This window comes from Galleria mellonella, unplaced genomic scaffold (assembly GCF_026898425.1).
Source record: "Galleria mellonella isolate WM207_F2 unplaced genomic scaffold, CSIRO_AGI_GalMel_v1 utg19, whole genome shotgun sequence".
In the NCBI taxonomy this organism is placed as follows: Eukaryota; Metazoa; Arthropoda; class Insecta; order Lepidoptera; family Pyralidae; genus Galleria; species Galleria mellonella.
Window position 1 is genome coordinate 1,954,430 of NW_026442028.1, and position 26,302 is coordinate 1,980,731.

Here is a 26,302-nt window from a genome sequence, read left to right on the forward strand (position 1 = left end):
TGAATTGTGAATCTCCTTCTTTTTAAAGCATTTTGTTAAATATGAAAGTTTCTAAACATATTTAAGTGTAATCACTATTAAATGGATTTGAATGAAAGTTGTAAACCGATATATCTCGTGGGATACTTATAATTTACGCGGATAAAATCATAGGATTCGACTTGTAGTAAATATCTGAGGGCCTACCATGAAATGTTTTCCGAAATTTCGGAACCGAACAAAACACAAGTTTGATGTTAAAATTACATAATACTTACAGTTTAAAAACATTAAAAATAATAAAATATTATTCCTTTGGACTTTTATGGTAGGATTTGTGACGAACGAAATGTTAATCTCCATTTACTGGGCCGTATTAGGTTTGAACGAAAACACGAAATTGAGTCCGAAACTTCTGAATTTCATTTCATGGTAGGCCCTCTGGTTTAATACGGCACACCGATATTAGATATGTGGGCAATATTGTATTGTTCAATTTGCTTTCTGAGTCTCTGGAATAGAGCAAAATCGAAACCTATACGGATAAAACCGCAAGTAAAGGCTTGTTTAAAAATGAAGCTAAGTTGACAACAAACAATTTTGTTGCTTATTTAAGGCTATGTACACAATGAAGAGACTGGTTAAGCTTCACTATAGATATGACGAGTTTGATCTAAACGCGTGTTTGCATTGACAACAATAAAAGAGAGATGTTACGTATTATTACGGTAGTTTATTATTATATTCACATCAAAGTGCCGTGTGACGATGTCTAAGAATATGGATTTGATTGACGCCGAACCACGACCTTCGCCTACGGTCTGTATTTATTATTTTTATTTTTTTATAAATGAAGCAACGAAGTAATTCAAACTAAAAGTTACGCCATTCAAACAGCCCTGTTTCTTGTTGCTATGCCTCATGCACGTGCTAAGATACAGGCTGATAAAACAAATACGGAAGTTAAAAAATATATTGTTTTCAATATTAAACCGATAAGCTTTGTATGTCAGAGATTTCACTTCAATAAGAAGCAATAAAGTATATAATGCTTAAGGGCATTGATGACATTGAGGTCGATTTTTTATTGGTGATAATGGAATGGTAACCCCGTCGGTATTATTGGTATACGTTGGCGGGGTAACAGTGTGTGATGAATTGGTAAGGATGAAAATAAGTCAGTTGGCTCATTTTGATGAATTCAACAAGAATTAACCACAATGATTTCCAGGCATAACCACGTGGAGGTCGACCTGACAGGGTATATTGCTAGCAATGGCGCTGTTGAACACTATCACTAACAATCTCTTTCCCTCCCGTTGAGGTCGATAATCAAACCCATTCCTTATCTCTATCTCTTAAACTAAAATTTCAGTTTGATGTTATAATGAAATTAATATTCCAAGGACCAATATAAATTAAGTTTATAAGAGAATTGAGTCAGAACCACTTTACATTTAGTTCTCCTAACATAATAGTTTCGATGAATTATTAAACTGAAATTTTAATTTAATAATTTATTTAAGGACTGCCAATAAAGCATACACTTACTCGTATATTAACTTAAAACACATGATATGGTTACATTATAAAATTTTAATGACAAATTTAGATAATGGCAACTCAGAATCGACATATGTACATTGTTATATTATATGTCACAGGACATATAACAATGTGTGAACACCATTGTTACTTCAAAAATTATGTCTATTAATTTTTTTTTGTGTATTAAGAAATATTATGAAGTGTAATATTTGATATGATGTAGCACAGTATAGTCCATAAAGTCTATGTATGAACGCGACGGTTATAATTTCACCAATAATTTGTTTGTTTGTTTATAATATATATATATATATATTATAATATATATATATATATATATATATATATATATATATATATATATATATAATGATTTATAATTTATGTAAATATTTATTTTAACTTCTGTTTAGCACTACTACTGCCCACTCACTACTTCCTATGCCACTGTGTTAGGTTCTAAAAAACTATTCTTTATTCTGTATATTATATATATAGAGAGTTATATATAGTTATATTATATATAAGAATAGTTTTTTTTTATATTAGTATTGAACGCATTTGACTATAATCTCATCTGATCTTAAGTGACGATAAGGTCTAAGGTTTTTATTTTATTATTGAGAGACGGACTTTAGAAAACCTGTAACACTGCGACCTCTGTGATCTTTTATGCTTGCCCTTTTATAATATTAAAGTTTGCTGTGAATTCTTTTTAGTGATAGAAGTTTTAAGATGTTCTTAGCAGCGATATTTTTATCTCCTCAGGATATAAAGTATATTTTCCAATGGAGATATATCGTTTATGTATGAGTGGGCTACAATCACAAATTAGGTGCTGTGTCGCTTCTTTCTCATGTGGCAAAATTGGTAAACAGTTTTTGGGCTTAAGTTTAGTTGGGCCCTGTGTTTATTTAGTTTACGATATCTAGTAAGAGCCTTTGTTAATATACAAATACATATTATTTTTATTTAAACGAGTTAATTTCATTGAGTATTTTTCTAAAAAAAAAACACACTTAATCAGGGTCTTTAAATGACTTAGTCCTAACAATAAGAGCCATCTATTATTTACTGCTTTTAAGTTTTCAAGTTTGAGATGTCTAAGCTTTAGGTAGATATAACCGCAATAAGATTCTGGTCTTATTTGGGTCTTCTTTGGTCCTTCCTTTGCTAATTGGTCAGCTGTTTAATTTCCATGAATATTTGAGTAACCAGGGATCCATCCCAAGTTATTATTATTTGAGCTGCCCAAGTCATTTAATTACATTATGCAGGTCTAAAGTAACACGCAAACTCAAATAATAATAACACTTTTATTGCATAACCATGATTGTAACAAACTCAGCACTGGAAATTACAGTAAAAGTAGGTACGAATATATTTTTCCCATAGTCCAAGATATTTAATTACATGCAAGTCTATAGTAACATGCAAACTCAAATAGAAATGTAATGTACTATAATGTAAATAATTATATTTTATATATCCTTTCGAGACAGTCAACAATTTCAGTTAAAAAATTTCATTCAGAATATGAGAAAATAGGGTTTACTTGCAAATAATAGTATGCTGTGGTAAAATAAGGAGATACAGTCAGATAAAAGATGTAAAAAAATTTAAGTATGAAATCACATGGTTCCGTTTTAGAAATTTTGTGGATAAGGGACTTTGTTATGTTTTCCAGACGTGACGAAATGCAAAATTTCAAAAATCTGATCGTTAAACTTAATAAATCAAGTTCGCAAATTTTTAAAAATTTATGTCGTTCTATTATTGTTTCTTACAATAATAACAGTTGTAATGAACAATTACAGAGAGGTTTTGTATTAAAGTCATCTATATACCTCTGCCCCACTCGTGTTTTTGCTGTGATGTAACTGTGTTGGCAGTACCCTGGTGACCCGCTCCCGTATACCGATAATAAAGGCGGGGTTACCATTCCATTACTGCCTATAAACCACATTACTAACTTACCTTTTTTCTGGTAATCGGATATAAATACTGAAATACAATAGTGGCAATACTTTTCCTGAGTACCTATAGCGCTGTAGGTTAACCTTTTTATGACTTCGAATACTCAATTTAGCACAGTTGATGCCGACAATTGTAGTAGCAGGGCAGGAGTTAAATCGAGTTTGTCTACATAAGTCAAAGAGATTGTATGCAAGACACGTTCGTGGGCTTAGGTTGAAATGTATCGCTTTGTTACACCAGCTGTGTTCAAGTTGCGGCCCGTGACGTCTTTAGTTTATAGCATTATAATCATGTATAACTAATTAAATGTCTATGGCTGGATTATAACTTGTAGTAGGCACCAACGTAACAGTATTATTGAAATAAAATAAACATATTAACATTTAAAATTAATAGATCGATTATAATTGCTTTCAACATTAAGGCCGCTATGTTGCGTTCATGTCAATTGTATATATATATGCGAAACTGTTATTTCTATTTAAATAATTGTATGTTACAAATAAAGTACTTTTTCTTTGTAGGGATTGTTGCTATTCGTACAATTGATGTAATAAAAGATATTGATTTAAATGTAATACTTAATTATTTATTCCCAAAGAGGGTTGACATCAGGTAGGCGGCCGGTCTTAAAACTATAAGTCAAATCCTTTAGTAATATGGATGAAACCATATTACGCCGACCCCAAATAATAATTGGGATAAGGGTAGAAAGATGATGATGACTTAATTATTTATTCACGGAATATAATTGTTAATGTCTGATAAATGACGCCTGACTTAATAATAATATACAATAAAGGAATCAGCGGCGGAACGATGCTACTGCTGAATTGACCGTCTATGGATGACTTTACGCTTTCTCTAAAACTACGGCCTAAGGATAAAAAGTTGTGCAGGACTGGACTCTATGAAATTCATGCCGTCTCTCCGTAAGGTGCTCTTATTCAGCTAGATATGTTAATTTTATGGTTCAATTCGATACAGCTCGCACATTCGTCATTTGTCTTAATAAATATGCGATCAATAATTCATTTAAGTGGTAGATATTGAAATAATCAAGTAAGTACTAAAGAATGTATTATTAACTAACTAGCTATATCCTGTGTCTTCGCTCGTGTAAACCAGTACATAAAGTACCCACATATATAATCTACCCATGTACAAAGTTTCATTCAAATCCGTATTTAACAATTTCTTCCCCCTTGAATATAGATGCTGTAATTAATGTTGTCACGTTGGCGCAGGCGGTTACCATTCTATTATCATCCATTAAAGAAAAAACTCCCTGTAATACCGTGATTACCACTTTCTATTAGATAGGTCGTTAGCTTGTTTGCTTTTTTAAGTATTATATAATAAAAAAATATTCGGATTATCTATTAAGGAGTTATCTTAAACTACTTCTGTTCAGGGTCGCAACTTAAGAACCCATATTGTGTACTTATAAGTAATGCAAATAAATTATCTATCTATCTATCCATATTTCCGATTGGTGAAGTAAGACAATCTTCGCAACAATGGCGAGAAAAAATAGTATTTAGGAAAGAAATAGGTATTATGTGAGATTGTTAAATAAAGGCTATTATTATTCCTCACCGGTTATCGGATCTGCGAAATATAAGGTCGGTCCATTGCTACTTTTGCTTTATATTTATCCTTCAGATTATAGCAATCACTTTGTTGTTCTGTGATCTTGATTTCGAATTATATCACGCAAAACTCTACCAATAACTTGCTGAGTAATCAAGGTGCTAAGCATATTGTACCTACTAAATATTTTCAACTTGTATAGTGCTTTATATTTATTTTTAGTTTTAATATTAGAGATAAGAAGAAGTATATACTTCATCATAAATCATCCATCAATTTATTTAAATAATACTCAATTGGATGAAAAGGTTCTATTTCTCAGGAAAATGAATGAAGTTTCACCAAAGCTATTACTGACTCTTGAAATTCTTTACGAGAATTTAAAGGCAAAATCTTTTATGTATAAGATAAATACCTATATATAAATTTCCTTTCTTTCCTTTCCCGTGGGTGTCGTAAGAGGCGACTAAGGGAACTTAGTGATTGAGGGATGGGCAACAGACTCTCTCTTAAAACATCATCAAAGCCTAGCTGCGTTTGCCAACACGCTTACTAAGCGTGGTAAACTGGCAGTGCTCCCCTTATGTGGAAGGCCTAATGTTCACTAGTGGACAGTTAACGGTTGATATAAAAATGTATATTTTTAATATGAATTTACTTTTTAGTTACCAATATTTTAATATTATTGTAATACTTTGGCTTGTTGCTAGTTATTTCATTAATAAAACTCGTATGGTTACGAAGCAAGAATACAATTAGACATACCCTATATATGGTATATAATGGGAATTTTGTAAACGTACTATGTCCTTTCCGACAATTGTTTATTTCGGCTTCATCCGGACATCTTCTTCAGGGAGCGTACGGCCCCTTTGCGTCACAGCGTCTCATTTTGCACTGACGTAACTGCATAAAATTCCCGTTATACATACTCGTATAGGTATGTATATAGACAATGTTAAAAAATATAACTTTTATATATAAACATTAGCATCTTGTTAAGAGAGAGAGTTCTACATCGTTTTATCAGAGAAATTGAATATTTTCACTAAACAAATATGAGTGGACACAATTTTGTAAGCTTCCTGTTCAAACGCGGCGTACTCTCTGAAATAGGAGACTATCATATGAGTACGTAATCCTTTATAAGAACTTACATGAATTAGTTATTATAACAAAGGGTACCTCTTAAATTACAACCCTCCAGGAAGTTTTGTAAATTGAGCTGTCTCCCTTGTCCTCTGTTAGCCAATTTAGATCGTACTATTTTTTTCCTTTTTTTACCATTTTACGCAAGTATCATACTTGCTTAAAATGGCAAACAAGCTGACGACCCACCTGATGATAGAAAGGGGCAACCGTAGTTTATAGACATGACTAGCACTATGCTTATCATACACTATACATGGTGCTTCTTATGTGTGAGCTGATTATAAGGACTATTATGTTATAGGCAAAACTGCCTATAATTTTATTATCATATTTCACCCTTTAAACCTAAACGCAGTTGTTTCCCGTCAGTAATATGAGAGGCGATTTTTGTAGAGAATCTCGTTTAGATAAATTATTTATTTATGGTTATTTCATTTCAGGCCAAGGACAAATTTCCAAGGGTAGTAATTATTATCATCTTAGCCGAATTTTGTGAACGTTTTTCCTATTCTGGTATGAGAGGTAAGAAGACGATCGTTAAAATATTGCTCTTAGTTGACAGTTCCTTGTTTGCATCTAGATAACAGAATCGCACCTCTGTATTTAATGATTAAATATTTTAATTTCAATTTAATATTCATCCATGTTAAAGATGTTACTTTTATAAAAAAAAAAATATAACTATGCAGTGAAAAGATTTTTTTTTTAGAAAATTAGGGCTTGGGGCGATGCCCACATTTTAATCTATTATCTAATTTCTTTTAGATTCTAAATCAATGTTATGGGTTATGAATACTCCACATTAGCATAGATAATATTATACACGTATTGGTGGCAACAACAATAGTGTTTGATACGATAAGGGATATTGACAATGCTTATGCAATCAAAACAGCAATGTATTTTATGTTGATTATTGCAAAATGAATCCTATTAGCATAATTAGTTACGTAAATTGTTTCCGACCAAATTGGCGTAGATGAAAATGTGAAATTTTACTTTATATATGTATATTTTAACTAGCTGAACCAGGAAACGTTTTGTCATTTACCATTATCTATTGGGTCACTTTTTCTTTCTGGAATAAAAACTATATATATATACTTTTTAGTTAGACATTTTCAAATCTTATTAAAATCGTGAACAAGCATGGCGATTTGTATATATAAATATAATTGTATTGCTTGAATGACAGACCATATGTTTTTCAAAATATGGGTCTGTCCATCTATTATAATAAGTTATAAAAGTCCTACTATTAGTTACGGGTTTTTCCTCGTGACAGTACATTTCGCCTGTAGGTAAAATTATCTTTTGTATAAGCCGTGTATTTGGAAAACTTGTCTATGTTGTGGTTTGCAATTTTAGAACTTTTTTATGGTCGGACTAACACTTGTATTTTCTCTAAGGTTTGGTTCTTATTAAACTTAAAGGTCTGGGATGATAAGGCAAATATAAAGGGAAATTTTGACCTTATTGAGTGGCTTAGTATAGGCTTTAATATCGAGTTTTCTTATTCTTATGCAGTGGTTTGTGATATTTAAATTTTGTTTCTATTTCAGCATTTCTTACGCTTTATTTGCGTAGCAAATTGGGCTATTCCGACGACGGTGCGACGGAAACATATCACATTTTTAGCACTTTAGTCTATCTGTTTCCTATTATTGGGGGTATTTTAGCTGATAACTATTTGGGGAAATTCAGGTAATTGCTGTTGAAATTATTAAATATAATTTAGGAATTGGATAAACGTATTATAGAAAGTACTGTTAATTGTTTGAAATGTAATATAAAATTGATCGTTTATGATGTTCATTTTTATATAATTTTATTTAATATCTATGTATCTAATTTTTTTAAAAAATTTTCTAGGACGATCCTGTACTTGATGTTTGTTTATGCAGCAGGTAACATTTTGGTTGCTATCACCGCTATACCTCAGCTGGCGCTACCTGGCCGGTAAGTGTCGAATAAAAAAATTAAAATTAGAAAATAGAATAAATGGGTACTTATTTGAGAAGAATTTTTTATAAACATTCTTTTTATAATCGAAAATATACATCGTATCAGCCATCAATGACTGTCAAAATTGTTTATCAGAATATAATTACGAAAGTACTAGTGTAAAAAATTGATTTATTTTTCATTTAGACCATCTTAAATATAGGTATCTATCTATTTATAAAACTAATACAATAAATTTCTAATAAGAGTTTTCTTCATGGGAATATAGTAGGAATTTCTTTAAAAAGCCTTTAATAACTAGGTTTCTTAAAATTAGGAAATCTGCATGCAATGCCTCCGTCCTCGTGTGTCGAACATTCATAGGATACACTAACCAAATATGTATCATTGGGCGGGTCGTATGTTTATTTATTTATTCATAGAAATAAGTAGGCAAATTGATAACCACAGTTAGGATTTGGTGATGTTTTAAGAGGGACGCTACTGCTCTTGTCTCGACTAAGTTAATTTAATTAATAGTTCCTTTAATCGCCTCTTACGACACCTACGGGAAAGGAAGAGATGACACATTCTATTCCCGAACCACACGGCAAATTCATAGAAACACCAACAGCATATGTTCGTTCGATAACTTGACATTATATAAAAAAATGTTCTATATTTTTACAGATTATGCACTTTACTTGGACTTTTCATGATAACGATAGGCACCGGAGGCATAAAACCTTGTGTCACGGCGTTCGGAGGGGATCAATTTAAATTTCCTGAGCAAGAGCATCACCTTGCCATATATTTTAGCATACTGTATTTTAATGTGGGCACTGGGAGTCTCATAGCTAAAACCATGTCACCAATACTCAGATCCGAAGTGCATTGTTTTGGTGATAAGGACTGTTATTCACTGGCGTTTGGAGCACCAAGCATAGTCGTCCTTATATCTATAGGTGAGTTCAATTTTTTTAGTTTACAAAAAGGCCTAGGTATGACAATATCTATGATCTTAAGTCATAAATGTTTAGATGGATTAAAAAAAGGGCTAGTCAACTGTTTAGGGACACAGTTTACTTCTTACAGTATGAAAATTTAAAAGTATAGCATTGATAACTAATTAAATTGATGGTTTATGCAATAAAAGTTATAAGATTAATATAATTTCATACTTTCCAGAAAGAGTAGATTTTTTAAAGTTCTTTTTGTTCTGTTACTAGAGAGACCAAATGTTATTATTGATCGATATACAAATAAATGTAATAGCACACTCCGGACACCTCATATAAAAAGTCCACGATCCGTGATTGTCACTACGACAGAAACAAGTAAGATACGAATATGTACAATAATGTACATGCGACAATGACTGCGTGTGTAGTTAGGGATAGCGCGGAAAAAGCACGCACTTCGATTTATTGTATATTGAATTTTGAACTATGACGCTATCCTCTTAACTCGTCGTCGATATATATATATATCGTGAATATTGTATATATTCTATCCTTTTCTGACATCAGCGACTATTGAAGCGTAGACTAGAGGCATCCATTAGAGTAGTGATGCGTGGTAGGTGACGCGTGTTTGAAAGGGAATGAGGTTAGATTGCCGTGGCAGGGAATGTTCATACTATAATTTAGTACCATTATTTGTACTGTGATAATAGTTATAAGGGATAACTTTAACCATTTAAACCATTAACTGTCCATTGCTGAATATAGACTTCTCCCATAAAGGGCTACCGCAATAAGGCTTTATTGATTTTTTAAGAAAGACGTTTTTAACCATTAAGTTCCCTTAGTAGCCTTTTACAATACTTACGGGAAAGTAACGGTGGCCTATTCTATGCCGGGACCATACGGTAACAGTTACTACTTAATGAAAATTAAATTTTGAACTTTAAGGTTGAAAGGCGTGCTAATCACTAGACTACTAAGTTACATGAACGTTTCAAGAACATTTAGTATAAATGATAAATTCTTAGATCGTTGAACTCTTGTCAAAAGGTGTACTTTATGATTGTTTTTTTAAACAATATCTAGTAAGAACTAGTAAGTACGTGTATCAAAACAGGATAAAATAATAAAATTCTTGTAATAACACTCACTGATGTTATCTCTACTTGTTTGCTGATCAACGTAATTAAATGTGATGCATCTATTTTGAGTTACTCTATTTATTTTCGTTTCACACAGCTATTTTCTATTCGTTTCCATTGTGTTATTTATAATATGTATGCCTATGTTTACTAAGTACATAAATAAAATAAATATACCTTAACCTTCACATGAGTTCTTATGATATGTTTACGTAAATTTTCCATAATGTTGAGTTTGTTATTTATATAATATTATTTATATATTACTTCGTAAACAAATTAAAATTTTTTATAATATTTCCATTTGTTTTTTTTTAAATAGACATTTGTACTTTGGGCCACTTATCGGTCGTTTATATATATATGGAAACGTCTAAAATACCAGGGAACAATTTGCACATTTATAGTTTTATTTATAATAATGGTTTTACTTATATTATAAATGGGATAGAAAGTTTGTTTCTTATTTCTTGGCTAAGAGTCATAAAATTTGGTATACATCTTAGATTATACAGATAGAGCATCGAGTCCCAAAAACGGGTCGATCTTTTTGTCAGCTAATTGCTAATTATCGTTTTTTTATCAGTATTAAACTTACGCTTAATATGTATTTTGACGTATCTATATTTAATTATTTAATAATTAATAGTTTAGTATAAATAAAAAAAAAGTTTTTGTGCATTAACTAAAAATTATAAAACAAAATAAATAGAGAAGTTATAAAGGAAACAATTATTTATCACGCAAACTTGTATGAAAAAGTTGACCGCTTTTCTGAAGCATTTGTATGGATACTCTCTATCTATATAACCTAAGGTGTGCATCTATATTCGGAACAGAGAAATATAGACTTATTAATTGACACATCTCGGTCACGCGGACAAAGTCGCAAGTAAAATTAGTACGAACTGCTTTCTTCTTTCCTAACAGGGATCTAAATAACTAGTCTGGCCATAAATATTGTTGCATAAAAACTTTTCTTTTATTAACTTTTTAATTATTTTGAATTTGGAACACTTTTATTATTTTGAAAACTTCTTTCGATTTTTTCGTATTCATTATCAAATTACAATATGGAATGGGATGTTAAAGAAAATAGGATTGCAGTGATCGCCTTGCATAAAATGGCCATCAATCATATTCCAGACACTTCAAAAGCTTGGTCTAGTCTATTCTAGTATAGTTAATTATATAAAAGTAAAAACGTTTTAATTCCGTATTAAAATTTTTATTAGAATCAAAAATTATATCTATTTTTTAAATGCTTATTACCAGAAAAGAATATATACTTAATTAAATAAATAATTAGTAATATATTGCCCGATAAATCAAAATATCCATTTATATTATTTTTTTTTCCCTTGGTAAACAATGCACTATACTGCATAAGTTATATGTACAATATGTATAAGAGTTTATTACACTGCGGTATAATTTTGACTACATCTTATTTACATAGATTATTTATATTTTCAGTGATATTCGTCAGTGCAAAGAGCAGATATGTGATGAAAAAACCAGAAGGCAATATTGTTTTAGATTTTATAAAGTGTATTTCTGTAAGTAGTCATTTATTATTCAGGACTAAGTATTATATACATATATCTATCTAGAACTTGCTGTATATATTTCTTAGTAGAATGATTAAAACAAAAAAAGAAAAGAATTATTTTGACATTACTTTGAGTTTATTTACATAAAAGCCTAGAGTTCCATTCTTAATCGGCCTTTTTAGAAAATGAACTTTAGACAATGGACTCAAGTCGAGACGCTTACTTAATCTAACGAAACAATTTTAGTTTAATCGTATCTAAAAAAATAATAATTCAACTACTTTTTAAATCAATAATTTTGTTGTAAAAGCATCAAATGGAAATTTAATACGTTACTAGTAATTATTGATTCACATGATCAATCAATTTTGTATTGATTTTAATAAAGTTATGCTTATTAAAAATTTTTAACACTTTCGTATTTGCTTAGACACTTTGCATGTATTATATTTTGTAGTTAGGTTTGAAAAATGTTGCTCTAAGACGAAATGTGAATGAAAAAGGTGGGCATTGGTTGGACAGCACCCGAGTTCAATATGACCAGAGGTTTATAAGGGATATCAAGAAGACGTTGTCTGTACTCAAGCTATTTACTGTCACGCCTATCTTTTGGGCTTTGCTTGATCAGATGGTAAGTAAACATTTATATTTATATTTTACAATTTCTTATGGTTTTGTGAAAAGTATCCTATGTACTTTTAAGATAGGATATAATCTACTCATATATCTAATTTCATTTAAAGAGTAACATCCATACATTCAGTGCTGTGTGCTCTTTCTTTGCCGTGGGTGTCGTAAAAAGCGACTAAGGAAAGGTGAGGGATGGGCAACAGCATCTTTCTTAAAACATCTCCAAATCCCAACTGCGGTTGCCAATCCGCTTACCAAGCATGGCAACTACTAGCAAAATCACCCAAGAGGGAGGTTTATGTTCAACGGTGGACAGTTAAAAGCTGATAGAATGATGATTTTGACATTCATAATACCCCTCATACCAATTTTGGTATGGAGGTTTTGATAATAGTTGCCACGCTTGGCAGGCGGGTTGGCAATCATAGACTTTGATGACGTTTTAAAAGGGACACTGCTGTCCACACCTCGACCGTTGATCGCTTCTTACGACACTCATTGGAAAGGAAGGGGTAGCCCATTCTACGCTGGGACCTACACGGCATAGAATGGGCCACTATTTTTACTTTAATTTACTTCTAAATGTATAAAATATACAGGGATCAAGATGGACACTGCAAGCTACAAAACTGGACGGTAGATTTGGCTTTTTGACAATTAAACCTGATCAGATGCAAGTGCTGAACCCTATATTCGTATTAACATTGATACCAATCACTCAAAAGGTAAGCATATAATCATATACTCGTAAATGGTTACTCTAATCTATGGACTTAGATATTTTTAGAAAATATTTAAGTTTAATGCACTCTTTATTTTTTATTAATTAATTTCTTTTTTTTTAGTTTCATTCGAATATTGTTATATTTTTCTTAATGATAATTTTAGTTTTCTCTTGAAAATTTGCAATAATAGACATAATCTTACCTTTATAAAGAATTAATATCTTGTTTCTTTCCAGTATATTTATCCATTCCTTGAAAAAAGGAATATACTAAAGAATCCTCTTCATAAGTTGACTTTGGGCGGGATATTAGCTGGACTCGCCTTTATAGTATCGGGCTTGGTTGAAATTTATATAAGTGTAAGTTGACTCTTTGAACTATTAATTTTATATCAGACTAACTGTAACCTGTGGCTTCGCCCGCGTATAAAAAATAATATAAAATGTCTCTAGAAGTTAGAATATAACTTTTACGTTTACTCAATTTTATTTAATCCCTTCAGTGCGTGAAAGAGAAACGTTCATAAATTCATTTACCGTCGCATTAATAAAAAATAGAAGGACATAATATAAATTTTCTTCTTTTAAACCATTAAGTCCATTGCTTGGGTACCTCTGTCCCATTCGTGTTTCTACCGTGAAGCAGTTGTTTGTATGGCTGTGTTTCGGTTTGAAAGGTGGTTTGAAGGGTGGACGGTTACCACTTTCCATCAGGTGGGCCGTCAGCTTGTTTGCCATTTTAAGTTGTATAAAAATAAAAAAATAAATAAATAATCATTTATGTATAACATCTAAATCTTCTGAAAGTGCAACGCATGGGAAATACCATGTGCGTCATAATAGGTATATGTTGTAATATCTATGGTAGTAACATTAGTATCATGCATATCACAATATTCATATGAATGATATCATTGTCATTGTATCGGCCATTAAATCCACTGATGAACATGTCTCCCATTTATAATGAGTTGCCACGTTTAGAAGGCTTTAGTAACGTTTTAAGATATAAATTAATTTCTTAGTCGCCTCTTACGACACTTGGGAAATAAACCCATTTTATGATGGGACCACACGGCATATATTAATTATTTATTAACGATATTTTCTATCATATGGGCAGTTAGTTTGTCTTCGTGTCTGAAACTAAATTTAAAAAATGAAGACAAACTGAAGAAGAAAATAATTGCATATTTTTCACAATTAACACTCGTATAATTTGCGTAACAACATTATATATTTTACATTTATTTTTAATATGATTAATAAAATTTATAAAATATTATTAAATTTTTTAGGACATATAGCAGATATTTTATATATTTATATTCATATTAAGTTTCCAATGGGGCAGGGAGAGAACTGAGTCCAGAAGTTTTCGCTTTATTCAATTTCAGACATAAAATTTATCTCATTGCATATACATGCCGGTTTGGGAGAGACTTTTAATTTTTTTTCAGTACATAGTCTGTCAGATCATGAAAGGTTAGCGTTAGGGCTTCTCAAGGATTATATGATACTAATCCTAAGATTAATATATAATCTGTGTATCAAATTTCGTTCAAATTCGTTCAGTAGTTTTAATGTGAAAGAGTAACAAACACCCATCCATTCTTTTCACATTTATGATATTAATTGGATAATAGGATAGGTTCTTATTATGAATTTACTTTTAGACAAAATATCCGGTACTTCCTAAAGCAGGTTATGCACAACTTCGATTGTTCAATGGGAACCAATGTTTTATATCTCTGCATAATGACCATCACAATATAACTTATACCATTCCACCTCTTTCACATTTTTCGAAGAAGGATATACGTGTGAAAGGTGTAGAGAATATTAATTTCGAGTTGGCGGGTAGTTGCATACAACCAACGGAAAAGATTTTAAATTTGGAAGAGAATCGTGCTAACTCTTTTTTTTTGAGTGGTAATCACATTCACAGCTTTAAAGACAATGTGGATAAGAGTAAATCAGGATTTCCGATTATCAGGTGAGATATGCTTTAATAGATTACCAGAGACAAACTTTGTAGCAAAGTCATCAGAATGGGTATTATTGTCCGACTCGTATTTCAGTTTGAAAATACAATCTATGGCAATATTAAGGTATTTATAACCTTAGATGTTAGAGATAGAAACGCGTAAGGAGTACCATGGGCATTCATATTATGTCTATGATTACGGTATTGTTATTATTTATAGAAATAGAAAAAAATCGACATTATTAGGTGATGGTAGTTACAATCGTTAGATGGGCTGTCAATTTATTTGCCATTTAAAGTGTCATAAAAAGAAAAAAATAGGTACGTTGTTTTGCGTTACTATAAGGCTATATTTGTAATTCGCCGCTCTGGACAAAACAGTATTTGCCTCTGTCTTTAATGGTCAGCTCAGCCGACTACAATTTTGCTGGCCCTTATTTTTCTTGCCCAGCTTGAACAGACATGTACTAACGTCGCTATATTTATCATTTGTTTGAAAAGGAACCCTTAAATCAACTGGGATTTCGGACGAAATGGACGGGAACGGAAATTAGGACTGTTTCGTTTCGCAGATTAGATGGATTCGGCTTACTAATCTGTTGCTACGACAGTGTTTTATTGCCATTTTTCTTCTTATGTAAAAAATGGCCTTATTAAAAATGTATCTTGAGTACTTGTAGTATCTACTAAATACTAAAATCTCGTATCAATTCTCGATAAACAAATGGATTCATTCAAACAAAAAGGGAACATTTATATTGCAAACATAGCGATCAAAATGTTCAGATGGGACGTGTAGAAATGATTCGTGATTGACGTATTTAAGTTATAGAAGTCGATTTAGATAGCTTATGAGCATTCCATAGATGTTGTAGCTATTATTCTTAATCTATGATAGATGTTATAAGTACTCGTATTAGGGTTACCAGTTGCAATTTTTGGTTTTTATTTAAAAGTATTTTTTTTTTAATTATAAAAATTTCGTTCACTTTTATCTAAATATGATTGTTTTAGTTACGTTTTACCATATAATCACTACGCGAACGATTAAAAATATACCATTATGTATTTTATTTATTTACCTCTGGCATATTATCTTGAATTTAATACTCTTATACCAAAACTATTAAGAAACTACACAAATTTCTCCACGCCCACTTAATTTGTCTTAAAAAATTTGGTAACACAAAAAACATGATCTTAAAAGAATTGTAATTATACAGTATATTAATTAAGATAACCTATTTTTTTAAGGGTTACCTTCTTCAGGTATATCAGCCCTATCGTATCTTGAATAGATTTTTCAAATAAAGCTTTATCTATTTTTTCAATAGAGGAATGAATGGAATTATTAAGTCCTAGAATTTTTCTCTAGAAAAAAAAAAAACTTCATAGTAACAAAAAAAAAAAAAATTAAACTAAAAAAAAAGAACAATCTGTATCTGTACCAACGAGACTATATAATAATAGGCATGTACACGTCTTGTACTGTGTAATGTAAATTATGTGTAATAAAGATTTTACAGCACAATACAATTTTTGAGACTCTATTATTAAATATTAACGCTAGTATTGAGGAATGGGTTAAGTCAATTAACGCACTGTATATTTTGGATTGGAATTATAAAAAAACAATTTACATAGTAGAATAAAATTACAAGGTAGGGAATGGTTGCGTGACGACAAGGAATGTAGTAATATTGTGGTAATATCATAAGAATTATTCTAATGGTAATATTATACGTTCGGTTTTAACATAAGGGTCATACATTGAAAAAATAATTAATTGAATTTATAATCTATGTTTCAGTCGGCTTACTATATGAAAACCCGACAATAACAGAGCTCTTTAGAGATGGAACCCTAAAAATAAACCAAGAATACTATAAACCAAAGATTACCTATAAATTATAATTCAATAAGTTATTTACTTGACGATAATCAGACTGGTGATTTCTAGAATTCTCATTTGTCTTCTACGGTAATTGGACGTGAGAATAGCTGTATAGAATCAATAGCGAATACACTGCTGTGTATATAAATAAGTCAATAGCAGAACTTAAAAATCTAGGCACGTTTTATCTATCTTGATAAATCGAGTAGATTCTGTGATATGACTTGGTATCTTTATTGAGTACGAGTCTTTGGAAAGTTTGTATACCTATTTAGACATATTATATAATATTTTTTATTTTTTCTACTATATCTGTGATAGATGTTATTTCGAAACGACTAATAGGCATATTATAAACCATTATAAAACCTAACAAATATACTTATTTGAGGCAGGTTTTAGAAGTACTGGATTTTCCATTGCTCTATTTATAGTGCGAATGTACTAAGGGATTTTAGATGTTTGAAGAAAAATCTTTTTAATTTTTTAGGATCTATTTTTTTAAATAAATCTATTTTTTCTATAATGGCTCCATCGAGCTTCTGATTATTTTGCCAATATCAAGGTTGGAAGAGACACGGCAATTTTGTCGGTGAGGTGATAAGATTTCCTTGTTCATGTTCGTTCAGTATTTACATCAGGGATATTTCAGGAAGAATGGTTTATGATAGAGAGAGAGCGTGTATGACAAGATTGATGAATGTGGAAGAAGCGAAAGAGGTTTGTTTGAATCGAAGCATTTGGCGTTCCATTGTTTCTGCCTACCCTAATGGGAGACAGGCGTGACAGATATGTATGTATGTATGTATGGTTTATGATAGTGAAAAATGATATTTTATTATTATATTATATTTGGACAACTATTTTGTAATTTAAATCATTGTTTAAAATAGTGATTTCAATTTTAACAAAACCAATAAACGACAAGACATATTTTCATTGTAATGTGGCTAATATATGACAGATTGTGTGGCAAAAATTGGGTGACATACAGGTGACAAGTAGACGAGCAAGTAGCATGGTTATAATATTTTTTAATAGAGCTTAATAAAAGTATAAATAGATTAGCGACCGGCTGAAATAGATAAATCAAATATCTCTAAGCAATAATAAAAAAAAATAAGCTACAAGTCCGTGTTACTCGCCAACAATGTAGCGTTTTACAGGCGAAATAATTTTAAAATCGCTTAAGTATTTTAAATGCACTATCGGGATTGAACGCAATTAATGTTATGTGTAATTGCGTCACGTTAAGTCCCGATAGTGTATTTAAAATATGCGATTAACAACGCTAAAGTTTATAATTAACTGTCGGTTGAGTCCTTTTTGAGTTTATCCATTGCAAATAAAAAAAATCAATTCGTTTCTCTTTAGATTATTAATTTAGGCGAATAATTTGACTTGACTATAAGACTGTGCTGATGTCTAGGTAATAGTAGTATAAATAAAAAACAAACGATTAATTTATTGAATGTGTCGATTTGTGATAATTTGAAAAAATTTGGTTATCTTTTATATGAAAATTTGTACTAATTTATTCTTGAATAATTCCTAAGTTAAATTGTATGTATTTCATAAAGAAAGGTATAATAATCAATATACTAGAATATTAGGTAATATTGTAATCCATTATTCTATGTTAATAAAAATCTGCATATATGTGTAAATACAACGTTAAAAAGACTTTCTACAAAAGTGTATTCATAAGCTTTAAGCGTCTCTGTGAGGCTGTGATGGTAACAATAAGATGGATTAGAAGGATTATCAAGCATCTTTCTGTTGAAATTTATGCTCGTCTGCTGAATCTTTTTGATTGACACCCAGTGATTAGTCGTCGGATGATATTCAAAAATATATTAATCAGTCAATCAAAATTTCTTGTGCGTTGAAAGAAATAATTAGGCAGTATAAATTATGGTCTTTGTTACTCAAACAATTTGGACAAATTTTATGATAATGACTGCAATCTTTATTATACAATAATAATAATAATTTTAACAGGGTAGGCACTTAGATGTGGCCATTTCAATCCTTAATTACAGACTAAATTAGGAGCAGCGCTCAATGTGCATAATGACTTTATTTTTTTTAATGTATTCACAGGACAGAGGGAGACTTTGTACAAAAGTCGATTGCTTGTGTACCTCTGTCCCATTCGTGTTTTAACCGTGAAGCAGTTGTGTCTGCATGGCTGTGTTTCGGTTTGAAGGATGGGATATGGCGTGAATTTACTGGGTACGGAGAAATAACACATGAGTCCTCAGGAATGGCAATGCATGGGGGTATCATGGGCGAAACAGTATACTCTGTTATGTCCATAGTACTGCTCATGTCTATAGGCTACGGTTACCACTTTCCATCAGGCGGGCCGTCAGCTTGTTTGCCATTCTGAGTTGTATAAAAAAAAAAGACGAAATATACACTTTATATATTTTCTAATGCAATTTATTATTGTTGCATTAAAAGTCCTGAGTTATTTAAACGTTGTTTCTATATATTTACAATATATTACAAGTAACATATAACATATTACAAGTAATTACACAATTTCTTTTTATATTTTAGATTTTTAGTAACAGATACTGTTAATACTACGGGTATGATATTCGTAAGGGATAAAACGGACATGATAGAAGCAGAGTTAACAAGACAAGTTTCATCACAAATTGAAGTGTTCTCCGGATTATATTCTTTGAGGGATGGTAATGAAGAAATAATTACGTCTAACATTACGGTGGAGAGTGGAGGCGTATATGCGTTGGTGATTGATAAAAATGGAAGTGACTATGTGAGTATATAATTTATTCATTGAAATATAATCAAAGAAAATAAAAAAAAAAACCGATTTCAATTGTGACAAAACCAGTTTTTTTTTTATCTAAAAACTACTACTATTTAATCGATGTTCATAAAATTTCTATGGGACCAATGTTCTTTCAGATAAAAAGAGAATTTTGAAATTTTCATGTTAGTGTGTAATCTTTATTATTTAAACAGTAATGAAAGGAATTAAAGGGATTTGAATATACCTAAATGAGTAAACCTAGTAGATATCGTAAAAAATATTTAAAATGGATTTTTGCGAACGTTTCTTTTTTTTACGAGCCCGAAAGTGGCTAGGCTGGGAATAATTTATTGACACTAAAAAAATGCTGTGTAGTATTTTTACTAGTATCTTTGAGGACAACTATTCGTATTATAGAGTATTCTTTTTTTATTATATTTGTATTTTTTGTTACATAAAATATTTGCATCTATTAATAATTAGTTATTCACATAAACTTCAGTAATAGAAAGAAAGAAGAAGAAAGAAAGAAAGAAAACATTTATTGACAGCAACAAAAAGTTACATAAATTATGAATTGAAAAAAAAAAACTTTACATTTGTTATTGCCAACGTGGTCACCACTCAGCATGTGCTGCAGTAATTTAATTGCTACAGTGCTGATATTCTGTGGTGCCCATGCGTGACATTACGAACGACGACAGCAAATATATATATATATATACACACACACACACACACACACATACATATATACACACACACACACACACATATATATATATATATATATATATATATATATATATATATATATATATATATATATACAACATCTAATTGGCTTTTAGTCTCTAAATGTATTTGGTTTATGTAAAAATTATAGGGTGATTAATCATATGTAGATCTGTATTTTGATTCACAAAGTACTAACTTCTGTACAATTTTTCTGTAAAATGAAAGGAGAAAAATGATACGTGTTTGAAGTATACAAATATGAAATAAGTGAAGTGAAAAGGGAAATATGTAGTCGATTGAACGCGTATCTTATCGCTTGAGTGCAGCTCAGAATTGATTTTGTACTGGGCACTTTGTTATTTGATAGATTTTTAATATAAAATAGAATATATTAGAAAAATTCCAAAAGATATTTGTCGCATCGCTACCTACGAATGAAATTGGATGATATTTTGCTGGACTCCCATTTTAAGATCGCATAAGTATTTATGTACATAGTTCTAGTTAGTAACTGGTAGTGTATTGAATTATTATTTATATTTTATTATCATATTGTTACACGAAACAACTTATCTTCACGACTCGAATTTTATTTACTCTGCATGTAGTAATATAAAAAAAATTTAACTAGATGATGTCTATACATGGGGAATATTTAAGAATAATAAATATGGGGGATTTTAATAAGACTGGTAGACGTCAAAACAATAATTTTTAGAAATTTTGTCAGCCTGTCTGTATGTTTGTTTCCGCATCACGCAAAAACTGTTGCACCAAATTGAATGTTGTTTTCACAGTTGTATTTCTGAAAGGTTAACTAAAAATCTGATATATGTTCCATCTTAATACGCCATCTTGTCTATTTGATAGATTTTTCTATTCGATTATCTATTTCGATTGTCTATTTCCTGAAATCCACGCGTATAAAGTAACGGACATAAAACTAGTTTACAATATTAAAAATAAATGAGTTTTGTTTCAGAAATCCAATTTAGTAGTAATCACTGAGGCTAATTCCTTCACAATGGCTTGGCTGCTTCCACAGTTTTTAATTATGTCCATTGCTGAGGTGGGTGCTATATTGTTTTTCATTTTATTATTGTTTCCTTTCAAAGAATCAATTTTCTTATTCAAACGAATCTGTTTTCTTTATTAACGTTTATTGTAATTAGATATTTGACAATTATTGATTGGGGTATAAAATTATATCATATAATTAAATATTCGTAATAAGCGGGATTTCAATCATCAGTTTGAGTTATTGTTTCGAAGCTATCAATCACTATATTTGGCGTGAGTATATAGTGAAAACGCATTACAGTCTTGAATGAAATAATACGCGATTTATTAGACTCTTCCTTTCTTCCTTCGCCCGAGCAAGAACAATGAAGTCCTGTGATATTGATAACTGATACATTATTTTTTTATAAACACATATACATAGAAAACACCAAAAATAATACAGAACAGACGTACGCATGAACGCAAAATCTTTGTGTTGTGCGGGAATTAAACTTGGGACTATTTGGGAAGGGATGGCGGTGTGTTTTTTTTTGAATAGATGAGAATAAAATAGTAACTCTGCCTGCGTTAACAGTATACACTGGCGAGGTAACAGTGAGGGATGATAGAGGACGATGAAAGCAGGTCAGTTAGTCCATCCTTATGATATCCACAAGAATTAACCATAATGGTTTCTGCGAGAACTGCGTCGAGGTTGACCTGATACATGCCAGCCCGGTTGCTAGCAATATACCCATATTGCTAGCAACCGGGCTGTTAGATCCCATTATTAACAATTTCTTTCCTCCTCTTAATATAGTATCTATACATGTACCTAATTATAGGTATTGTTTTGCGTGACGGGCAACGAGTTCGCATTCAAAGAGTCGCCTGAGAGCATGAAGGCGGTGATGATGGCTGTATGGCTTCTGACTGAAGCTGTGGGGAACGTTATCATCATTGTCATCACGAGACTGTTCGTCAATTATCGCCAGGTACTATTGCTATATATTTTATATGTTTTTCGTTTAAAAAATATTTTAGATGTATTTTTGATAAAAATAATAAGTACACAAAAAATGACAAAATATTATTGCAATATGTATGTACGTGTGATTCCGATGAGTTTATTATTTGTATTTTTTGTATAATAAGTCTTAATATTTGGCAGAATAAGATTGGACTATAATGTTCTTCTGTTGTAACACCTATAAAAAAGTACCTTATTCTATAATAATCTGCAAATAAATGAATTCTGAATCTAATAGAATTAAAAGCAAACAAGTTCACGGTTTCTCTGATGAAAGCGGTAACCGTCACCTATAGCTGTGAACAGTACCATGAACATGATATCCATGGCACCTCCCATATATTGCTATTTTTGAGAAGTATGATGTTATGCCTCCGTAACCTGTAATTTTATTGCCAAATCCCGCTATTCAAACTGCAACATAGCCAAGCGAAGTTGCTTCAAGGCAGAAACACGGGTGAGACATAGGTACCCATGCAGACTTTTGGACAGTCTCTCTCTGATCGTTTTACTCAAAACAGATCTATTCTGAGATATATTATTATAAACTAAGTTGCTGTTTACGTTGGTTTACAATTAAAGACATGAACGGACGAAGGTGATATTAGGCATTTTCGGATTTTCGCTGATTTATGAATGAATAAAGGCTCATACAAATATAACTACATTTGATTATTATAACTCATGTTAGTATGCACATAGTATACTATATTATTGTTGTTAGTACGTACATAACATCTTCATCTAATCCATCGATTCATCGACATATTCGGTACAAAATATTTACTCCTTAGAAAAAACTTGTTCTCTATTTTGTAAAATATCTTCTTTATTTTATGTGTATACTTTACATGAATTACTCAAGCTGTGCACATAATGTAATTGGATTGTAACCTAGCCGAATCATAAATACTTAATTTTTTTTTATGGTTATGATCTGTTTTATATGTCTAATAAATAAATAAATAAAAATCTACGCATCATCATCATCATCACCATTATATCAGCCATTAACTGTCCATTACTGAACATATGACTTCCCCTTGATATCGCTATTTCATCTAGTGTAGATGGAGTGGTGGAGGGAGAAAGTGGCTCTTTACACTACGTTTGTTTATATTGTCGATGTTTCTTTTTTTATACCACAAAGATGGCAAACAATCATACAGCCCGTCTGATGGCAAACTGTTACTGTAGCCTATGGACGCTTGCAAGACTAGGGGTGTCACGTACGCGGTGTCAATTCTGAAGAAACATTAATACACCCTTTTTGAAAAACCCCATATTGTAGTCACCTTCTTTGAGATACCTGAAAGTTTAAATAAACGAATAATTATTAAAGAAAAATGTATATATCAACAGGAGACACAGTTCTTCTTCTACACTGGTCTTATATTCGGTGCAATGGCTGTCTTCTATTACCTCTCACAAGGTTACAAGCATGGGCACAGCGCAGAAGAAGACGGCCCAAAGAAGGAATGCAGGAGTAATAGTGAAGTATTGTATCTACAGGTTAAGCAAACTGAAGACTGTTTAGATCATTAAGAAAATTTACATTACCACCTAAATATTAAAATTAATTAATATAGCATCAATTAGATAGCTTAATATTAAGTGGATAAATAAGTAATTTTTTTTTTAATATTATAATATTTACAAAACAATTAACATCACAATTTGATATATAATAATTTAACTCAATGGTGAAAGAGATAGACGAAAATTTTAAGTGAGACAGACAATTGTACCTACAATATGATCGAATTAAGAAATGTATTTTGTTTCTTTTTTTTACTTATAATTTATATAGTATGTAATAAAATGCTTTATTATTTTATTAAATATTTAATGTTATAATAAATAATCCAAGAATCAGTTACAAGCAAGTTGTATATTTGTATAGTTTAGTATCTACAAGAAAGTACTAAAAAGGTAACAGGTATACATTATTCATAACATTAAACATTAACTTAATTACATTACATTTATATTTAATTTAAAAATATTTGTAATATAATATTGTATATTAGAAGGATATTCAAATAAGTTCAATTCAAATAACAAATATTTTACAATATTTGAAAATAATAAGGAAACTTACGCAAAACTATGTGATGGTGGCGCTATTAAAAAATATATCGCTGGCTCGCGACATATAAAAAAATTTTTGTATGAATGCTGTGTAACCTTTTTGTTGAGTACTGTAAAGTAGCAAAGTTTTTATGATGAAATGAGATACATTATAAATAGTTCTACAATACTATGAATATTGATTTATTTTACTGCGTTTTAACATTTTATTCCTTCTTTACGTTTCTTTACGTATACATTTTCTAGGTGGTTACATAGATTAACTTCTAGTTTAGTCAATATAATGATTGTGCCGCTTCTTAAAAAAATCGCAATGGTTTACTTACTTTGTGTATTACTTATTCTTGCCGAAATCTTTGGCTTATGTTACTATTTATTTTCCCGTCTTTTAATACTGACTAAAGCTAAGATAAAGTTAGTATACTTTATAATATAATGGCGCCACCATCAGGTAAATACCATTGGTAATTAGCTTTCCTATTATGACTTGGTTTTCATAAATAATTCGGCCGAAGAATTATCTATAGATATTTATGATTTCACTTAAGTTCTAAAATGTATGAATTATATTTACCTATCTTTATTTATATTTACCATTAAAACGTTTATTTTTCTGTACAAAAAAAAAATATATCAAATCGTTATAGCTGCGGTTGAAATAGAAAAAGACAATAATTCGAGTTAAAATCAGTTACAATGCAGTGATTACTGAATCATATTTAAAATATACAAAATTAATTAGGTAATGAGAGTCTATACTTCAGGATTTATAAATATCCTGATGGCAGAAAGTAGAAACCATTACCTAACAGCATAATCAATGCATAGCAACATAGTATATAGTACTATCAAACATAGACAGGGAATCAGACCTACGTTTGCATTCTCTATGTTGTCTGTGGTAAGTTTCTAAATTTGGATTTTATTTGAAATATTGGCAATCTCGTTCTTTTTTTAAAAGTACAATTATTTTAATTTTGTCAGGAATATTTGTAGTATAATATGAATAGGTAGGTAATAAATGTTCCTATTGTTTATTATCTATATATTGTTATATGAAAATTTAATGTTACCCGAGATAATAATTTTGCTGTAAATAATTATTGCTTCTAATAGTAGTTTAAATTAGAAAACGTGCCAGTGTAACGTCAAGAGGCTATTATGCCTTCGTTATAAACCCAAAGGAACAATTCGACCTTAAACTTATTCACACTAAGCCTATAAACACAAGCTAAAATAATATATAGTTTTATATAGTGTAAGAGCGTAATATTATCAGTAATATATTATGTAGGTACTTACTTAAAATTTATATTACAATGAGGACGGCTTCGTTTTTTTTTGTTTTATATTTGTTTGTTTATAATAGATAAAACCAAAAAGTATTTGACCAATTTTTAAAATTATTTTAATCTATAGAAAGCTATTTATCACCGAGTAACGCATATATATTTAATCTATATTGTATTTTAAAAAAATAGAGATCCTTACAAAAATTACTATAATGTAACCCAAAGTATTAAAAATTTGCCTATTGGAATTAAATAAATATATAAAATACTAATTCA

At 30.5% G+C, this 26,302-nt stretch overlaps 1 protein-coding gene across 1 annotated transcript; it reads left to right on the forward strand.

Moving 5' to 3' along the window:
- The first annotated feature begins 639 nt into the window (after positions 1-639).
- LOC113521390 (peptide transporter family 1-like) lies at positions 640-26,302 on the forward strand. The gene is made up of 14 exons (XM_031912846.2): positions 640-798; positions 6,690-6,771; positions 7,812-7,953; positions 8,122-8,208; positions 8,884-9,158; positions 11,777-11,859; positions 12,311-12,484; positions 13,083-13,208; positions 13,445-13,567; positions 14,884-15,203; positions 19,654-19,876; positions 21,594-21,680; positions 22,459-22,608; positions 24,006-26,302. The coding sequence occupies exons 1-14, from the start codon at positions 748-750 to the stop codon at positions 24,186-24,188; spliced, it is 2,106 nt and encodes a 701-aa protein (XP_031768706.2). The 5' UTR covers positions 640-747; the 3' UTR covers positions 24,189-26,302.

Coding starts and splice junctions, on each gene's coding strand:
- LOC113521390 (XM_031912846.2), top strand. CDS start 748: ATGTCTAAGAATATGGATTTGATTGACGCCGAACCACGACCTTCGCCT. Junction 9,159..11,776: donor AGTCGTCCTTATATCTATAG/GTGAGTTCAATT, acceptor TTATATTTTCAG/TGATATTCGTCAGTGCAAAG. Junction 11,860..12,310: donor ATTTTATAAAGTGTATTTCT/GTAAGTAGTCAT, acceptor TATATTTTGTAG/TTAGGTTTGAAAAATGTTGC.